Here is a 21346-nt window from a genome sequence, read left to right as displayed (position 1 = left end):
TTGACCGTGTAGGGCCCCTTCAAAAGAGTCTGGTGCTACTTTAAGAACCAAAAGGGATTCGGGAGGCAGCCATCCGGCGCTGGGAGAGGGATGCAGGCAGGGACGAGACGGGAGGGGTTGTTATCCCTCTATCAGCCCCCTTCAGTCAGGAGCAGCATTCCAGACAGACGGACAATGGGGACAGCCGAACCTAGAGGGGGTGGGGGCCTCCAGGGGGCCAGGGTACTGGAGCTGGGATCCTGAGAAAGCAAGCGACAATGAGATGAGGCAGAACCAAAGAGCACAGACGGAGTGTATGTGTGTGTGCCCGCGTTGGTGTGTGTGTGTTGTAGAGAACGGGATATTTTATTCGTATTTATTTCAACTTTATTTAACTAGGCAAGTCAGTTAAGATTAAATTCTTATTTACAATGACGGCCTACCCCCCGCTGGGCCAATTGTGCGCCGCATTATGGGACTCCCAATCACGGCCGGATGTGATGCAGCCTAGAATCGAACCAGGGACTGCAGTGACGCCTCTAGCACTGAGATGCAGTGCCTTAGCCCGCTGCGGCACTCGAGATAAGGATGCTGCCTGACAGTATGTTTGTGTATCAGAGTGTAGTGGGTATCATTAAGATATTAAAGGAATTAATACAGATGGGGGCGGGATATTTTCCCACACTGTTGAAGGATGATGGGAAGAGAGGTTTTCATTCTGTTCATCCAGGGGTCAGAATATATGCAGTAATCCAGTTTATGAATTTCTGCCCATGGATTGCGTCCTAAATGGCACCCTATTCCCTTCAGAAAGTATTCATACTCCTTGACTTTTTCCACACTTTGTTGTGTTACAGCCTGAATTTAAAATGGATTCAATTGAGGTTTTTTAKCACTGGTCTAAACACAATACCCCATAATGTCAGAGTGGAATTATGTTTTTCAAAATTGTTACAAATTAATTTAAAAAAATGAAAAACAAATGTCTTGAGTCAATAAGTATTCAACCCCTTTGTTATTGCAAGCCTAAATAAGTTCAGGAGTAAACGTTTGCTTAACTAGTCACATTGACTCAAAAACACTCAATAATAGTGTTTAACATAATTTTTGAATGACTACCTCATCTCTGTACCCCAGACAATTATCTGTAAGATCTTTTAGTCGAGCAGTGAATTTCAGACACAGATTCAACCACGAAGACCAGGGAGGTATTCCAATACCTCACAAAGAAGGGCACATATTGGTAGATGAAAAAAAGAAAATCTGGCATTTAATATCCCTTTGAGCATGGTGAAGTTATTAATTACACTTTGGATGGTGTATCAATACACCTAGTCAGACACAGGCGTCCTTCCTAACTCAGTTGTCGGAGAGGAAGGAAACCACTCAGGGATTTTACCATGAGGCCAATGTTGACTTTAAAACAGTTACTTAGTTTAATGGCTGTGATAGGAGAAAACTGAGGATGGATCAACAACATTGTAGTTACTACACAATACTAACCTAAAAGACAGAGTGAAAAGATGGAAGCATTTACAGAATACAAATATTCCAAAACATGTATCCTGTTTGCAACAAGTCACTATAGTAAAACTGAAGAAAACAAATGTGGCATAGAAATTAACTTTGTCCTGAACACAAAGTGTTATGTTTGGGGCAAATCCAATTCAACACATCACTGAGTACCACTCTTCATATTTTCAAGCATGGTGGTGGCTGCATCATGTTATGGGTATGATTGTCATCGGCAAGGACTAGGGAGTTTTTTTTGTGGATAAAAATAAACTGAATAGAGCTAAGCACAGGCAAAACACTAGAGAAAACCTGGTTCAGTCTGCTTTCCAACAGACACTGGGAGACAACTTCACCTTTCAGCAGGACAATAACCTAAAACACAAGGCCAAATATACACTGGAGTTGCTTACCAAGACGACATTGAATGTTCCTGAGTGGCCTAGTTRCAGTTTTGACTTAAATTGTCTTGAAAATCTATTGCAAGACTTGAAAATAGCCATCTAGCAACAACCAACTTGACAGCTTGAAGAATAAAAAAATGTGCAAATATTGCAAAATCCAGGTGTGCAGAGCTCTTAGAGACTTACCAGAAAGACTCACAGCTGTAATTGATGACTAAGGTGATTCTAACATGTTTTGATTCAGGGGTGTGAATACTTATTTACATGAGATAGTTCTGTGTTTCATTTTCAATAAATTAGCAAACATTTCTGAAAACATGTTTTAACTTTTTCATTATGGGGTATTGGGTGTAGATGGGTGAGGGGAAAAAAGKTAATTTAATCAGTTTAGAATTCAGTCTGTAACAACAAAATGTGGWATAARTCAAGGGGTATGAATACTTTCTGAAGGCACTGTAGTACACTACTTTTGACCAGAGCCCTACGGGAATAGGGTGCCATTTTGGGATGCAGACATGGACTGTGGTGTCTTTTCTGTTTGGGATCTATTGATTGTTGTTGCTACCCTTTACAGGAAACAATTGAAATCAGTTGCTGTAGTTCTGGATAGGCATGTGACTTGAATGAGTTTTATTGCTTCTTGCCAAACAAGGTTGTACTACCTCATGCTCTGTGTAGATTTTWATCTGTCAGCTTCTCAGTGTTACAGTTACATTATAGGACATCCAGTCCTAAACTATGGTCAAATAAACATGAGGTGCAGTCCTGAAAGAAGCTATTGCTTATTATTACCGTCCATGGATCATTCAAACACTTAAATGAAAAGTGAATCTAAGTGTGTGCTATCTTAAACTGAATGTATATTTTAGCTGAGGCTTGGCTGGAATTATGCCATACCAATTTGGCCACATACAGTCACCAATGTGTGTTTGAACTTTGAACCCAATCTACCCTCCATGCATGTAGGTGCTACCCAGGGCAAACTCAATCCGGATGGATTGTAGGCTCCCGAGYGGCGCAGCGGTCTAAGGCACTGCATCTCAGTGCTAGAGGCATCACTACAGACCCTGGTTTGATTCCAGGCTGAATCACAACCAGCCGTGATTGGGAGTCCCATAGGGTGGCGCACAATTGGCCCAGCGTCATCTGGGTTAGCCCGGGGTAGGCCGTCATTGTAAATAAGAATTTATTTTTAACTGACTTGCCTAGTTAAATAAAGGTTAAATACATTTTAGAAATTGTCCTGGCCCCTGGGCACCCCTCACCTGAGCCCTGGCCCCTGGGGTTGCTGGCCAGACAGATGTTGTTGATGCATTATTGGTTCACAAGACACCTTGGAAACCAGACAGTCCCAACCAGGCCCAGTGTATTCTCAGGCCCTTCCTTACAAAGTGACTGTGTGGTTTTAGATGGGCTTGTAACGAGGTCTCTGTTGAGGGGCCATGTTGACAACAGCCGGGGCCTTGGAACGCCCCTAACCACACTGTCCAACATGAAAGGCCTCTCCTCTGCTTAATCACACCCCCTTTCCCAGAGGAGCAGCCGGGGTCCCACAGGGACATTAAGGGGGGCTGGGGTGTGTGGGGAGAGGTTTAGAGCAGGGAGGGAGGGGTATTCTATTGGTGGGGTGGGGGTTAGAGACAGTAGGCTGTGGCACTTGCATCAGATGTTATTGTTTATGCAGGGAGGGAGGGAACAGTCATTCATGGGCGACGGCTGGGTTGGCCGTTGGCGTGGATAGACGTCTCTTTCAGAGAAAGAGGAGGTCATTCAGTGGCTCTGCTTAGTCATTTCAGAGGGGAGACTGTGTGTTCCGTTTACCTCTCTCGCTCGCATTCTCTCTGGCTCTCTCTCTGGTCTCATGACAGTGTGGTCAGGGGGAGGAGGTGTGTGCTTGTGTGCGACTGTACGTGCGCAATGTGATTGTGTAAAATATTTGTTGAAGCAATTTACAAAAATGTCTGTGTGTGGGTATAGCGAGTGTATATGTGTGTGTCCTGTGCAGGCATACTTTGCCTGTGTGTGTGTATGCGACTGTGCGTGTGATTGTTCAGGCGAGAGCTCGGACACAAGGCCTGGATTAAATGGTCCGAATGAGGCCCGCAGGGATGCGGCCCAGACAAAAACACAGCCTTGTGTTCAACAACTGCCTGTGTCCACCACTGACTGACCCCCCCCCCCAGTAACTTCGACCCACAATGACACASAGAGAGAACGAGAGCGAGAGAGAGACAACTTAGTAAACTGCTTTGTGCAAATCCACATGCAAAACAGGCGAAAACCCAGAGGGAGCTCAGAGGGAGCTCATAGTTGATTAATTCTGCCTTGTTGTTCTCTCTCTGTTTTCTGCTTCAGAGCGAGAGCGGCTTCCGGTGTGACGGACAGGGTGGGAGGGAGGAGGGAGGGAGGCCTGCATTAGACAGATGCATACTGTCGATGGGCTGTCCCACCCCCTGGCCTGTCATGTGCTGAGGGTGGCAGGCAAGGCAGGGCAGAGGTGGGGTGGGGTGGAGTAACTCCCCTGGGAAGAGACTGGCCTGGGGATGGGACAAGGACTAGAGAGTCTGGCTTTGGTACCGGGGTTGGCATGGCAACAGTGACGTAGGGCCACTGCCAAGGGAATGGACCAGGAAGTCATTTATGGGCGTGCGAGAGAGGGAGAAAGTGCTAGATAGAAGGGAGGGGGATATGACTGAAGAGAGAAAGAGCAAGGAGGAGGCGGGGGAGGAGAGGAGAGACGGGCTTATCTGATTATTATCTTTAGAGCTCAGGTGAACAGCTGATGCGCTCTGTTCTCCTCAATTCAATTACAGACAGTCTCAAGGGATGTGGGACTGTGTTTGATTTGGATGGTATGTTCACGCATGGCGATTCATCATGTCATTTAAATGATAATATGACATCCCCTCGGTGGGGTGTGTTTGTGGACACTGAATGTWTACTTTGTGGCACTCACAGTAGCTCTGGTCCACATTAGCAGCACTATTATGTAACATGTCTGCTTCACAGAGGCTGATCCTCTCAGACGGGCCCCCACCAGCAGATTCATGGTGGTGTCCAGCTGCCCTGCACAGCCATCTAATAACTTTGGCATTGAAAATAACCGTCTAATAACTTTGGCACTGAAAATATCCGTCTAATAACTTTTGAGCATTGAAAAATAAAACCGTCTAATAACTTTGGACACTGGAAAATACCGCTCCTAATAACTTTGGCACTTTTTAAAAAATAACCGTCTAAAAACTTTGCACTGAAAATATCGCTACTTAATAAACTTTGGCAGTTGAAAATAACCGTCTAATAACTTTGGCACTGAAAATAACCGTTTCTATAACTTGCCGCACTGAAAAATAACACGTCTAATAACTTTGGCACTGAAAATAACCTTCTTAATAACTTTTGGCACCTGAAATAAACCGTCTAAATAACTTGCATTAAAAAATAACCGTCTATAGACTTTGGCATTGAAAAACATAACCATCTAATAACTTTGGCACTTGAAAATATCCGCTCTAATAAACTTTGGCATTGAAAATAACCGTCTAATAACTTTGGCACTGAAAATAACCGTCTAATAACTTGGCACTTAAAATAACCGTCTAATAACTTCGGCACTGAAAATAACCGGTCTAATAACTTTGGCCCACTGAATAACCGTCTAATAACTTGGCGATTAAAAAATAAGCCGTCTAATAACTGGAGTCAAGTGAGTCAGGTTTCCCGCCTGAATTTTGTTTTTCAAGAACATGTTCTCAGAAGTTATTTTTTCCCTGCACGGTTTCATCTCACTAGCCTATATCTACAGTCACGTTATCACTAGCCTATATCCTACAGTCATGTACACTAGCCTATATCTACAGTCATGTACCACTAGCCATAATCTACAAGTCATGTATCACTAGCCTAATCCTACAGTCATGTATCACTACCATTCCTACAGTCATGTATCACTACCTATATCCTACAGTCATGTATCACTAGCCTATATCCTACAGTCATGTATCACTAGCCTATATCCTACAGTCATGTATCACTAGCCTATATCTACAGTCATGTATCACTAGCCTATATCCTACAGTCATGTATCACTAGCCTATATCTTACAGTATGTATCACTAGCCTATATCCTTACAGTCATTTACTAGCCTATATCCTACAGTCATGTATCACTAGCCTATATCCTACAGTCATGTATCACTAGGCTATATCCTACAGTCAATGTATCACTAGCCTATATCTTACACAGACACTGCACTCATGTATCCTACTACGCTGTACCCTAGCTATCCTAGCAGTCAATGTATCACTAGCTTATATCCTACATTCATGTATACTAGCTTATATCTTACAGTCATGTATCACTAGCCTATAGTCCACTGTATATTTGTTGGGTTTTGATAAATATTTACATTCAGTGCAGAGTCCTGGATACAAATGCACAAGACATTAGTACAACAACACTAAACTAGCCCTCTACTTGAAGTTGAACTTGGTAAACAAAAGTGGGTCTGTGGACACCGCCTGCTTTTCTTAAATCATGTAGCGCAGCGACAAACCGATCAACATCTTGTGTTGCATCACATACTGTGTTTTTGTGTAAACATGTCTCCATACTGGTTTAGGCAGGTCACTTTGCAGTGCAACAGCACGAAAGGGAGAGCGTTGCTATTGTTCCGACGATAGGAGCTATATTGAGTTTGTCCTCGGGACAATGGGGGCCATAGAATAGCAGGAATCTGTTTGGTAATGTCCATGCTGAAGGTTGGCTCATCCAGTCGCCTCAAGCAACACACATTGTTATGGCATCCTCCATGTATTATTACATCACTACCAGGAAGTAGACAGTTATGCTTACATTATGCTATGATGGAACTTTCCCCCGTAAGTAACACCACAAGTAATCTATGTTCATATTTTTTTTTACTTCTCCTCCCCCTGGCCATATCCCTAGATATTTTTCCTCGTATTATTTATACGAGCGTAATTTAAATCATTGAATTAGGACACTGTACACCAATCAGCCCAGCTCCGTTCTGTTTGTGCATGTTTATTTGAGACATTAGTCATTTGCTTGCACAGTCACTGAGGCATACACATTTGAATCGTTCACAGTTTCCTTCTCTCTGTTTCCCTCTGTCCTCAAGGCAATCCAAAATATATATATCATCCTAACAACTTTACTCTTGCCACTTCCGTGTACAGATATCTTGTTTGAAAGCTGCCGTCGAAGGCCCGTAATCACAGGATCGAGCATAGGGGGGCTGAGAAAGAGGCATGGTGAAACGCAGCTCCCTGGGTGACGCTCTGTGTTTTGGAGGAATGGGCTCGAACTTCTAAGGAAGCTGGCCGCCTTCTCACACAACCATCAGCACATTCCATCYATTGTGTGTGTTTCTTTCCCTATCCTTCCTGTCTTTCTCCCTTACTCTCTTTCCTCCTCTTGTTTCCACTCACACTAATACAATAGGAAATCTAACTTTGTGTCTGTCTCTATTTCTGTCTTTATTGAAGTCTTTCTTTTCCCCCTCCCACAAACTCAGCCCTTGTGACACAGTCTCTCACTGATTCCCCTTTACGTGGTCAGAGCAAGCCGATGCCTCGTCACCCAGTCTCAACATATACAGTTGAAAGAGAGGACTCTCTGTGCTGGTGCACACACACACTATAATTATCCCCAAGATGCCGTCAGCGCTTCCAGTTTCCCCACTTACAGCAGATGTCACAACCAGGAAAGGAGGCTTGTGAACGTGTTCGAGGGAGGACCGTGTGTGTGTGGGAATATTGTGGGTGTGAGACTGTGTGGATATACGATTGTGTGTCACCTCATAACCRCAGGGCATTGACTCACACACAGCGGCGGCAGACGGTGCCCGTGCCGCACCACCGTTGCAGCATCTATGTGATGTGGTGTCCCCACCATTTCTAGAATTAGAAGAGGAAGCAGCAGCACCTCCTGTGGGGAGGGAGGCTCTGTCGAGGGAGAGAGGTACTCTGTCTAGTCAGGCTGTCCCTGGAGTGGTCCTCTCTCTAATTAGCAGAAAGCTAGCAAGTGTTGGAGGGGGAGGTGCGTCCATTTTCCCGAGAAGCAGCTGAGCTTCATTATGAATGAATAAATGAGTGACAGTGGTGGAGGYGGGCTAACCTCCTCCTATCCGCCTGTCTGATGTTCAGTTCTTATATTATGAATCAGGGATTGTGATCATCGCCCACTTTCTTGCCTATCTTCATATGCACTATAATATATATATATATATATATATATATATATTATATATATCAGTGTGACTGTGAAGAGTTCCAATTCTGGGGGAAAAAGTACTTGAATAATGAAATACCATTCTTTTAACTCGCTTCTGCTCTCTCTCTTTCCTCCAGCTTTTCAGAGAGGTACGGATCATGAAAGGCCTCAACCACCCAAATATCGGTAAGTGCCTCGGCTACACTAATCTCTCCAGCTTCCAGGGTGTAGCGCCGCAGGGCATACCCCACCCCAGAACATCATCAGCCTAACASCCATCCTCACACAATGTTCCCCTTTACTGTCAAAACAGATGCTGAGCAGGAGTCAGGATGTGTGATGTGGACAATAGTCCCCCACTGAGCTCAAAATGATCCTCCTTTCCAGGGGGGTACAGTCACCCAGACCCCCTCGCGCTGCCCCTGTAATGGCCAGAGGGTGTTTCCCAAATAGCACCATATTCCCTATGCGCCCTGGTCAAACATAGTGCGCTATAAAGGCAATAGGGTGCAGTCGCTCATGTAAAGCCAGGACAAGTAGACTTCCTCCATTTATTATAAAGCACACAGTCACATTTAGTACTGCATGCAGCTGAACCATAAACTGCTGTACCATACTGTTGGCATTTACAGCACATCTCCCTTCTCTAAGGAACACACAGTCAATCACTTTGTGCATTATGAACTGTGTGTGTTTGTCTGTGCCACTATACTGAGTTGTCTGTGTGTGTGTTACAGTGCARCTGTTTGAGGTGATCGAGACAGAGAATACGCTCTATCTGATAATGGAGTACGCCAGTGGGGGTGAGCAGAGTACCTCCCCTCAATCAGTATCCCCACTCTCCTCTATTTCTCTTTCTCATCCGTTTTCTCTCCACCCCGCCCTCACGCTTTCCCTCTCCCCGGTACCTCTGACCCATCGATTGTCTTTTGACCGCCCTCCTCCCCCCCTCTGCCCTGTCTTTGTCTCTCCCCTTCCTTCTTGTTCACTTTCCCCCCCTTCTTCTCTTTGCTTGTGCCCCCCCCCCCCCCCCCCACCTCCCTTCTCTAATCCCCAACTCCGCTCGATTGTCAATTTTTCCTCCCATTCTGTTTCTTGCCAAATAAGGAGCTAATAGCCAAGCATGTGCCCCCTCCTGATCTCAACCTCACTGCTTTTCTCCCAGTGGATGTGCCCTCTAGCATGAAGCACTTACTGTTTATAAACACAACACACACACTCATGCACTCAATTATTAGGTCACTCTCTTTCAACTCTCTCACACACCACCACCACATATTCCCAAATTCATGCATGGGTCACAGACATGTAGACATACATGCCCATGCATCCGTCACATCAATAAGGTATCCAGATGTGACAGTGGCTCCCTGTACTTCATAACTTCTCTCGCTCTCTCTCTCGTTCTATCACCCTTTACCTCTTTCTTTCTTTCCCTTTCTCTCCCTTTCCCTCTCCATTTTTCTCTCTGCCTCTCTCTCGCTTTTTCACTTGCTCTTTCTCTCTCTCGTTGCCCCTCGCTTTCTCCTTATTTCTCTCTATCTCTGCCTCTCTCTCCCCCCTCCATCTCTCTGTCATCATCTTCCTCTCACTCCTCTCATCTTTTCGTTAGCCGGTCAATAATCACTCAGTAAATGACCCAAAGTCAACCATAGGGCCAGGGATCACTGAGATGAATGAGGCCCTATAGGCTCCATGATGAAGATACTGATCCCAGATCAGGCTCAATTTAATAATCCATCTCACTTAAGATACTACAGTTGTGTATGCTCTCCTATGTTTTAGGGGGCGCCGTACTACTATGGCTGACCCTGTAAAACAACACATTTCACTGCACCTATCCGGTTTATGTTACAATTAAGCATATTTTTTAATATTTGTTTTATGTTCTCCTTAATTCTTACATTGCAATTTCTCTGGTATATTGTGGCATAATGCCGTCATCGCACACACACTCACTCACTCACTCACTTACTGCGTGCCTCATAGAATTACAATATAATTTTTGTATAACTCTTCTAAACACACTATATATACAGTAGGGGTGTGCGGATCAGCTGTTTGTTCACCTGCACCGGCCCGCAATTTCTAATAACCCATCCGCAACCGCCTGACTACATGTCATTTAGTCGGGCGGTTGCAGATGGGTTATTAGAAACACGACTACAAACATTTTTTATAGGCATATGTTACTGCTTATAATTTCCAACATTTTTGCAGGCTATTTGTTAGTCAATGTCTATCAACTTCTATAATTAGATAAATGCAGATTCTCTTCTGTCATTACTTGTTGCCCTGGAAGACTAAATAAACCCTGCTCACCAGAATAACGTCATAAATTGATAGAATAGATGCTTCAATCTAGTTGACATTGGTAAAGTTTTCTCTTTCATCTCTGCTTCTCTGCTTCACTCGACGGGAGAAAATGCAATAAATAAATATTTTAAAAAGGGATTTCCAAATGACATCAGTTTAACCGGTTTTAAGAAAATGTAAAGCTGTGAAACTCCCCTACATGTTTCTGATAAGATTGCAGTAAAGAGTGCACCTTTACAGACGGTCCCTAACTGCGAATTCATTCTTTCAAGATACTGAAATAAATAAATCATATTCTAGAGTCAAAATGTACATTTGGTATATCATTTCACTGTAAGTAATGCTTAATTCTGCAAGAGTTCATGTTATATTTGAGAGGTTATAGACCTACATTCAGTGTAAAGATTTCAGGCTACTATTCCATTTAACCCACCTGAACAGTAGTTCCCTTGACGGGCCATTTGGAAGTCCCCGTCTTGTGACTGTTGAATTTGTATAGCGCCTCATAATCATCACACATAACATAGCCGGCACTGCTATCATCTTACCACTTCACCAAATCTTTCCCCAACATTAGACTACTGTTCTGTCCCTCCCTTCGATTTATTTTCTACTTTCCATTGCACAGCTTTTCTCTTATCGAATTAAACTCCAGCATTGTCCTTTTTGCCTCTGTGGATCGAAGTTAACTTTTTCTGCCTAAGTTCCCAAAAGCATTTGGGAAGTTCCCAAAAGCATTTGGCAATTTGGCAATATTCTGCGAGCGTACAGTTAGGCCCTAAAGCTTAATCTGCACACTAACGGCAGATAAAAGTAATGAAAGAAAAACCTTATTGTAGCCTCCAGATATGAATTGCACAAGTATGATACATTTATGAATGGATCATTTTCTCTTTATTCAACACGGCCACCACCCAACCTCCCTTCATTTCATGACCATTAACCCTCCCGCCCCGCGGATATAAGTCACAAATATACGGTATAAGTGCCTCAATGACAGACTATTCAACCAGACAGAGTGTTGTAAGCCTGCTTCTCTGTTTGTTGATGTGATTTGTCTCTCTCCCTCAGGTGAAGTGTTTGACTACCTCGTGTCCCATGGGAGAATGAAAGAGAAAGAGGCGCGGGCCAAATTCCGTCAGGTGAGACGCGACCAAAAATGTATAATCGCAACAAAAGCCGGTGAATGGTGCTGTGTGGCCTGTATTTCATTGCAAGCATTATTGTAAGCTTGTATGTGTCAGTGTCTGTGTTTGGCTTTTTTACTGTGACTTGTCTCACTCCCATTCTTTCTCTCTCCCGCTCTCTCTCTCTCTCTCTGTCTCTCTCGCTCTCTCCCCCCCTCTCCCTCTATCTCTATATATATCTATATCTATCTAGATTGTGTCTGCTGTACACTACTGTCACCTGAAGAACATTGTTCACAGGGACCTTAAAGTACGTGACCGGTTCAGACCTGATGACATGGGCCCCTTTTCATTGTCCAAAATGACAACAACTCATTGATATTATACATCAATATCAATTCATTAACATATGTGAAACACTGATAATCGCTTTCCTGAAATGAGCATACAAACTCAGCCTGAATTGAACAGACTCTCAGTCCTTAAAGCTGCACTCGGCTATCTTCACTTGTCTCCTCAGGCTGAGAACCTCTTGCTGGATGCCGACTCCAACATCAAGATTGCAGATTTTGGCTTCAGTAACGAGTTCACCATGGGCAACAAGCTGGACACGTTCTGTGGCTCCCCTCCCTATGCTGCTCCRGAGCTGTTCCAGGGGAAGAAGTACGACGGGCCTGAGGTGGACATCTGGAGCCTGGGGGTCATCCTCTACACTCTGGTCAGCGGATCACTGCCCTTCGACGGGCAGAACCTYAAGGCAAGGCCCCCCGCAGCACAGCCAAATGGCCTTTACTTTGTCTGAGTTTCAAATGGCTCTCTATTCCCTACATAGGGCACTACTTTTGACCTGGGYCCATATGGTGTGGTCAAAAGTTGTGCACTATATAGTGAATAGGGTGCCTTTTGGGACGCMGACTGTGTCACTGAGGTGTCAATGTCAAGACGGCGTGTGTCTGGTTTGGATGTTATTTAGTTGATGCATTATGTGATGTTTTTGCTTACTAATGCTGCCTGTGGTCCTGAAGGGGTTTGTGCTGATTAGTTCATGTTCACATTTTATTTTCATGTTCAGTTGATCAAGAGAAGGAACACGTTGTCTTTTAGTCCATTTGCCATTAATATGTCTTGTGTTTTGTGTAACGTTAWATAACGTTATGTGCACGTTTTGTGTAACGTTATCTATATGTGTTGTTCCCTAGGAGCTGCGGGAGCGTGTACTGCGGGGGAAGTACCGCGTGCCTTTCTACATGTCCACCGACTGCGAGGGCATCCTGCGCAGGTTCCTGGTGCTCAACCCCACCAAACGCTGCACCCTGGAGGTGAGGAGGGCAACTGCAGGCGCCACTCAGACATACAGTACACGCATGCACACTCTCACAAACCCACACACAACCTGTTTGTGGCATCTTTAACACATTGTTTTATCCCTCCTCATTAGCAAATCATGAACGACAAGTGGATTAACTCTGGCTACGACGGAGAAGAACTGAAGCCTCATACAGAGCCCCTGGAGGATCATAATGATGCCAGCCGCATCGGTGAAGTACTCCCCTCTCTAACTCTCCTCTACTCCCTACCTACATATTGTATGCATCCCAATTGGCACCGTTTTCAATATTTAGTTCACTGGCCCCTGGTGGTAGTAGTAGTAGTAGTGCACTATTGTAGGGAATAGGGTGCTATTTKGGACGTACCCATCCTCTTCTTTCTTTGAGCCTGTATCTCTGTCTAACGTCCCTCATCTCTCCACTCGCCTTCAGAGGTGATGGTGGGGATGGGTTACACCCGTGACGRCATCAAAGACGCTCTGACCACTCGGAAGTACAACGAGGTCACCGCCACCTACCTGTTACTGGGACGCATGAATGAGGTGAGGCACAACGAGACAACATGTGTGGGAGAGAGAGGGTTRGGATAGAGGTGGGGGAGAGAGAGAGAATTCTTCCTCGTTAAGGCTTTCTGCGTTGCCTGTCTGCGTTCCCAGCGTTCGCAGTTAGAGTTTACAAAAAATATATATATTTCTGCCGCGACACGCTTTTAAAGGGATAGTGATAGAGATTTGGGAAATTGACAAGTTACAAGTATATTTGTAGCAAACAGAGCTAGCGCTAGTGTGAATGAGAGAGTCATGAGTGCACAGCCACCACTTGCTCCTCATCTCCCTTTAGTGCAGTGGCGCACATCAGTTATATTTAAGATGGTTCCAACATAATTACATTTTCATGCATTTTGGAGTAGAATGTCCTTTTAAAAAGTCACCAGAAAAATCTACAAAATTATCCCCCTCCGCTTTCTTAGCCACCGCTGCTAACAAAAATATTCGGGGAACACCTGGCGTGCCTGTCTGCCACAATACGTGTGTATGCATGCCTGTGGATGTCCACACTGTCACAGTCACCTGAGTCCTGATCCTAACGTGTGTTTCTCTCTTTCTCTCTGTGTGTGTGTGTGTGTGTTGTGTGTGTGTGTGTGGTGTGTGTGTGTGTGTGTGTGGTTGTGTGTGGTGTGTGTGTGTGTGTGTGTGTGTGTGTGTGTGTGTGTGTGTGTGTGTGTGTGGTGTGTGTTGTGTGTGTGTGTGTGTGTGTGTGTGGTGTGTGGAGGTGGAGGGCAGCGAGTCTCGGTCAACCAGCAGTCTGAGCCTGGCGCGGGTACGGCCCAGCACCGTCATCAACGGCACCAGTAAACACTCCACCTCCTCCACCACCTCCGCCTCGGCCTCCCTCCTCCTCCCACAGCAAGACCACCCAGCGCAGCGCCTCCACCTACCACCCCCGCAGGAGGCACAGCGACTTCTGTAAGTGGGCTGTCTCTTATTCTACGTCCCAAAATGCACTCTATTCCCTATTTGATGCACTATATTTGACCAGAGCCCAGAGCTCTGTTCAAAAGTAATGCGCTAGTCAAATGTAGTGCACTATAAAGGGAATAGGTAGTAGTTATTGTTGATATACATTACTGTCTGTCCATCTGGGAGTATTATKTGTCATAGGAGCTTCCATGACATTGCAGTGCAATCGGGAAGTATTCAGATCCCTTGACTTTTTCCACATTTTGTTGCGTTACAGCCTTATTCTAAAATGGGTWAAATTGTTTTTTTCCCCATCATCAATCTAAACACAATACCTCATAAGGACAAAGCAAAATCATTTTGGGGGAAATTTTTACCAATGTATTAAAAATCAAGARCTGAAATATTACATTTACATAAGTATTCAGTACCTTGTTGAAGCACCTTTAGCAGCGAGTACAGCCTCAAGTCTTCTTGGGTATGACGCTACAAGCTTGGGACACCTATATTTGGGGAGTTTCTCCCATTCTTCTCTGCAGATCCTCTCAAGCTCTGTCAGGTTGGATGGGGAGCATCACTGCGCAGCTATTTTCAGGTCTCTCCAGAGATGTTKGATTGGGTTCAAGTCTGGGCTCTGGCTGGGCCACTCAAGGACATTAAGAGACTTGTCCTGAAGCCACTCCTGCGTTGTCTTGGCTGTGTGCTTAGAGTCGTTGTCCTGTTAGAAGGTGAACCTTCGCCCCAGTCTGAGTTCTTGAGCGCTTTGGAGCAGGTTTTCATCAAGGATCTCTCTGTACTTTGCTCCGTTCATCTTTCCCTCGATCCTGACTAGTCTCCCAGTACCTGCCGCTGAAAAACATCCCCACAGCATGATGCTGCCACCACCATGCTTCACCGTAGGGATGGTTCCAGGTTTCCTCCAGGCGTGACACTTGGCATTCAGGCCAAAGAGTTCAATCTTGATTTCATCAGACCAGAGAATCTTGTTTCTCATGGTCTGAGAGTCTTTAGGTGCCTTTTGGCAAACTCCAAGCGGGCTGTCGTGCTTTTTACTGAGAAGTGGCTTCCGTCTGGCCACCAACATAAAGGCCTGATTGGTGGAGTGCTGCAGAGATGGCTGTGTACTTCTGGAAGGTTCTTGTATCTCCACAGAGGAACTCTGGCGCTCTGTCAGAGTGACCATCGGGTTCTTGGTCGCCTCCCTGATCAAGGCCCTTCTCCCCCGATTGCTTAGTTTGGCTGGGTGGCCAGGTCTAAGAAGAGTCTTGGTGGTTCCAAACTTCTTCCATTTAAGAATGATGAAGTCCACTGTTTTTTGGGGGACATTTAATGCTGCAGAAATGTTTTGGTACCCTTCCCGAGATCTGTGCCTCGACACAATCCTGTCTCGGAGCTCTACGGACAGTTCCTTCGACCTCATGGCTTGACTTTTCTCTGACATGCACTGTCAACTGTGGGACCTTATATATAGACAGGTGTGTGCTTTTCCAAATCATGTCCAATCAATTGAATTTACCGCAGGTGGACTYCAATCAAGTTGTAGAAACATCTCAAGGACGATCAATGGAAACAGGATGCACCTGAGCTCAATTTCGAGTCTCGTAGCAAAGGGTCATTATGGGGTATWGTTTGTAGATTGATGACGAAAAAYATTTATTTAATCMATTTTAGAATAAGGCTSTAACGTAACAAAATGTGGAAAAGGGGAAAGGGTCTGAATACTGTCCGAATGCACTGTACAYCCATTAGTGTCTGACCTAACCCATTAGTGGGTGTTTGTTTTCCAACTAGCTGTCCGTCACTACCTTTTCACTTGTGTTTTTAAATGGTTGTGAAGTAGGATTCCCCTCCGTTCTGCCAAGTTTGAGAATGTTTGCTTTGTGTGTATGAGAGTATGAGGTCACCAGCCACCACTTTACAAGTGGGTGAGATATTCATAATTTGTACATTGCCCACTTATCTGTCAGTCTATAATATAATAGCATGCTGTTTATCCCAAACTACTTACAGTAGTCCATGCAGACATTTACATATGGGTGGCGCCAGCAGAATTCACACCCACGATCTTGGTTTTACAAGCGCCTTGCTCTACTCTACCAACTGAACCACACAGGGCTGGACTTTGATTCTCATGTCGTATCATCTGCCCTGTTTGTCTGTTGTGCAGGCGGTCCAGCAGCACCCCCGTCCCACCCCAAGCGTAGCCCCAGCAGCGTGGCGGGGGCAGACAGGGATCTGAAGGAGGAGGGGGGGCGCATGGCGTCCCGGAAGGTCAGCAGCAGCGTGGTGGGCAGCCGCTCCATCCAGCCCCCCTCCAGCCCCATGGTCAGCAGCGCCAACAACCCCAACAAGTCAGAGATCCCCGACCGCCGCAAGGAGATTATCACGGCCACGGTGAACACGCACGCACACACATACAGATAGGCCGTGTTCCAGGCTGACTACATGTCTGCAAACCACATATAATAGAGTTATCTGATGCCAGACTGCGCCTTCAAAGGYGTGCCACACAACCATTGGTTGATGCAATGCAATGTGTGCAATGCAGTCGGCTTACAACACGACCTTACAAATAATTGTACATTATAAACACACACGCAYACACACAGGGAAAAGAAGGGTTAACACCATCAAGAGACAATGTTACAAGAGGTTAATGAAACTAAGACCAGTGTGCTGGGGAATGAACCAATAACACTTTGAATAGAGAATCTACAGATTCATGCTCAACTAAGATGTGGACAGAGAATAGAGATTCAACGCCAGCATATAGGGAGTCAATATCTGCTAAATATGCGTATGTGACCAATCCGATTTGATTTGATGAACAACAACAGTGTGAACGGAGAATATGGAGATGAACCTGAGATGAACCCTTTGAAGGGCGCTCTGACAGGGTGGACTGAGAGTGACAACAAAAGTTCAACACGGATACTGTGGTTCTTTAAAGTGCACACCTTTTGACCAGGGCTCATAAGTAGTGCACTATAAAGGGAATAGGGTTCCATTTGGGATGCGCCCACTGACACTGTGATGTGGGGTGTAGATGTTATCAGAGTCAGGGCTTTGAATAGACATGAACATCCCTAGCGTTATGTGACCATTAGACAATGTCATTATATGGAGCAGAGGAGGGATATACAGTAGGATGGATGCCTTTCTGAATTTCACCAGATCACAGTCAATGTGTTATCTAACTCATTCTCCCTGACTTTCAGAACAACGTCCCAGCAAGTGCCATGATCCGCCGGAACACATACGTGTGCACCACGGACCGGAACAGCACAGACAGGCCCTCCCTGCTGCAGAACGGCAAGGAGAACAGGTGAGCAGAGCGTTTGGGTTTCGTGTTTGTGTTTGAGTGTTGCACATGTGCTTCTACATTTGTTGAGTCCTTGAGTATAATAGCAGGGATACATTGACTTTCTCAGCATTATGTGCCTACATAACCTGTGTGTTTTGACTGTACTGGAGTGGTGCGTTTGTGTGTGTGTACAACATTCCTTACGTCTCTTGACTAGGAGATAAAGAGCTTACTGCTGTGTGCCAGAAGGGGGTGGTTATCATGTGACCTAAAGTCCCAGCTCAGGGCCACGTGGACTGGGGGAGGGAGGGGGTTGGAGATAGAGGGGGAAAGCGGGGAGATGGCAGTGTCCCAGCTTGACCAGCAAGCGCCTTCTAGGCCCTGTCAATGCAATGCCACGATAGATGGGCTGAAGGGACACATACGTGCTAGAGCGCACACACACAGTGCAGCTGCACAAACAAATACACCGCTGCACACACACAATGATAAAATACACAAACCAACACACTCGGAAACAGATACAAATAATAATGCTCATATAAACAAATGCATGCAGTCATACAATTACATGATATAGACAGAAATACATTACACAGAAATACATTACACAGAAATACATTGTCTGCATTACATTCTACACATGTTTAGTTCCTGCCCCTGGTCTCTTTTGCTTTGGGGCTCAGGTTGAGGGTAAATGATTGTGCTCTGAAACGGCTGCAAATCAACCAAAGGACTCTAATGTGTCTGCCCTACTTGGCCCCTCTCCCTGTGGGTGTGTGTCTGTCTATCAGAGCTCTGGTTATTTAGAGCGTTAAGTGAAGCGGCCCCAGGCCAACAGGGGCTAAGCCAGCCTAGCTAACCCAGCCAGTCAGGGAGAACTGTAGGGAGCGGGCCAAGGGGACGAGGGGAGGAGGAGCTCTGCTAAGTGGATGAAAGGATGCAGGGTTAAGGGGGCATGGGGAAGGAGAGGTGGCTACTGCTGGACGTCCACACGCCAGCCACACTTCTCCAAGCAGATGGCTGAGATCTTCATTTTCAGTCTGTCACTCTCCCTCAAGCCCTCTCTCACCCTCTCTCTCTTTCTCTCTCACCCTCTCTCTCTCTTTCTCTCTCTTTCTATTTCTATGCTCACTTTTCTTTTCTCACTCTTTACCAGCATACCAGTCACACCCATCCCACATCCCCCTTTCCAGTCTGTCCTTCCCTCCTCCTCCCTGATCCCCATCTCCCCCTCACATTCTGTTTCCACCAAAGGCCCAGTTCTGATTTGGCCTCACCACCTTACCTCTGCTGAAAGCCAACACAAGTGGAAGCTCCTACCCTGTAATGGTTCACCATCCCTCTGCCTTAACGCTCAACTAACTCCCGCTAAAGCCTTTCTGGGTCAGATCCTTTGTCTCAACCGATACATTAGAACGATGATATGCCCGGGGTTATCATACATTATGGACTGATCACCTCACTGTTAATGGTTGAGTGATGGATGAATGTGATGCTGATCTGATTGTTTTGTCCTTTCTGCTCTCTCTCTCTCCTCTCTCAGCTCCATTTCCCACCGGCTGCCCCCGGCCTCGCCCTCTACCCACAGCATCGCTGGGGCCTCGGGGACCTCCTCCTCCGCGGGCTCCCGCCTCACCCGGGGCTCAAGCATCCGCAGCACCTTCCACGGTGGCCAGCTGAGGGACCGGCGGCCTCCCTCCCACGCCCCTCCCACCTCCCCCACCCTGTCCCACGACGCCAGCCCCTTGCCCCACGCACGTACCCGCGCCACCTCCAACCTGTTCAGCAAGCTCACCTCCAAGCTCACACGCAGGTAAGAGGAGAGTGAAGGGAGTGTGAGGAAGCCCTGAGCTTTAGCCCCCCAGTATAGTGATGACAACAATTCTAGGCTAGTCCATAGTGAGGGTAGAATTCATAGCTTGAAGGAATTTCAGTAGAAACATTAGAAGTGTAAGCAATCCTAGTCTAAACAGCTGAAAGGGACAGGCAGTGTGCAATTTGGAGGATTCTAATAGATGTTAGTTCTAATTATACGATGCTGCGCGCGCCATTGTAAAATTGAACAGTCATCAGGGATAGCGACTGCCGTTTAAGCAATTAGATCAAATAAAGATCATGTACGGTCTAGCAAGGACAAGGATTACTATGAGCTTTCGCTCCTGTTACGCCCCCGTGTTATTTTACGTGTGGAAATCTGGGGAAATCTTTGTTAGCGAAGCAGATTTAAACTGCTCATCTGTGTGCACTGATGGAGACAATCAACTTTAGTTTAGATAGCAGGCCTGAAGCAAAAATCTAAATAAATGTTGATTGAGGCATATKACCATGAAATAGCGTCCTAAATGAGACTAGCATGCAGCAGAGGCCTTGGATCCGTTCCGAAATAGACTTGGGGCTTTCCCATCTGGACCCGATATGCATAAATACATTTTTCAAATATAGAGACCCGTTCCGAACGGACCAGAGGACAACTAGTCTGTATAGACCTGGTTGGATCCAGACCTGGTCCGATCCGAGTGAGGGAAGCAGCAGAAAATTCCATTTTGAAGCTACTTTATTAACCGGAATTGATAAAGCGCGAGGTAGAAAGAGGTGACGCTCAGGGGCCGTGCTGTGTATGTAAGCTACTGTGAGTGGGAGCGAGTGACACGGGAACAGGGAGGAGGGAGGGAGAGACGAGAGACCGCAACCTACCAAGCCCACTCGTGCTATAGTAGATTAATAGCTGCCATAGCTAGGTGATTTATCATCCAATATGATTACGTAGTAACTGTCTTGACTGCATCAAACCATGAGAAGCTAGTTAAGCTAGCAGCTAGCTAGGCTAATTGATGCAGCGTGCTCTTTCTCGTCTTACAGCTACAAACAACAACAACACCATTCAGAATATAAAGTAGCAGTCTATCTGTTGGCTCTTGGTCGTTGTAGCTTATCCTTCTCTTTTAACTTTAAATTCCATCATTTTAATTCCACCTTCCATTGATTAGATATCTCCTGACCATGGTCCCACACAGAGTCTCTATGACTATAGCCTATTGCCGCTTTGATGACTTGTGATTGACCAACAACCAGCTACCCGCCACTCTTGAAAAGCAAAGAGTAGCAGCATAAATTCTAAACTTCTCTCTCTCTCTCTCTCTACTGCAGCAGTCGCGTTTGGATCTGTACGGGTCCTTCAGGACAAGTCAGTTAAAAGTACACATACCTGTGACAATCAGATCAGACCTGTGTCATTATTTAGAATTCTGGATCCAGAACCGCTCTGGTACTGGATTGGGTCTCGGATATTCGGATCTGTGAAGACCTCTAGGGTGTAGGCTACTGTGTTAGATAGTGTGTTAAGGAAAAGCCAGTTATTCTACTGTAGAGGAGAGCACACAAAGCCCAAGACAGGTGACAGTGACTAGCAGTGATAATTGGAACCCTTCCTCAATATGGAGGACATTCGTCTCAGCCCTAGAGACATAGTGGAGTCAGTAAGGTGTGTGTGTGTCTGGCCATCGGTACTCAGACATACACTGCTGGAGGGTCCGAAATGCTTCTGACGTCCCCCTCTCTCACTCCCTCCTTAATCTGCATTGACTTTCCTCAGGCTTACTTCCTCCTCTATTAACAACAGGCTTCAAACCCCCCACTTACCCAGTTCACATCTCCCTACTACTCTCTCTCTCTCTC

At 45.7% G+C, this 21346-nt stretch overlaps 1 protein-coding gene across 1 annotated transcript in view; it reads left to right on the top strand.

The window, feature by feature from the left end:
* Positions 1-21346, top strand: part of LOC111949531 (MAP/microtubule affinity-regulating kinase 4) — a 60342-nt gene that overhangs the window by 29192 nt on the left and 9804 nt on the right. Inside the window, 12 exon segments of the mRNA XM_070434088.1 lie at positions 8271-8319; positions 8871-8936; positions 11521-11591; positions 11830-11886; positions 12097-12333; positions 12776-12895; positions 13015-13114; positions 13337-13446; positions 14177-14296; positions 14298-14370; positions 16532-16758; positions 17583-17689. Of these exon segments, the coding sequence (XP_070290189.1) occupies positions 8271-8319; positions 8871-8936; positions 11521-11591; positions 11830-11886; positions 12097-12333; positions 12776-12895; positions 13015-13114; positions 13337-13446; positions 14177-14296; positions 14298-14370; positions 16532-16758; positions 17583-17689 (1337 nt within the window).

This window comes from Salvelinus sp. IW2-2015, linkage group LG22 (assembly GCF_002910315.2).
Source record: "Salvelinus sp. IW2-2015 linkage group LG22, ASM291031v2, whole genome shotgun sequence".
NCBI classification, from domain to species: domain Eukaryota; kingdom Metazoa; phylum Chordata; class Actinopteri; order Salmoniformes; family Salmonidae; genus Salvelinus; species Salvelinus sp. IW2-2015.
The sequence above is the reverse complement of the archived record's forward strand: the minus strand, read 5'-3'. Positions and strand labels throughout refer to the sequence as shown.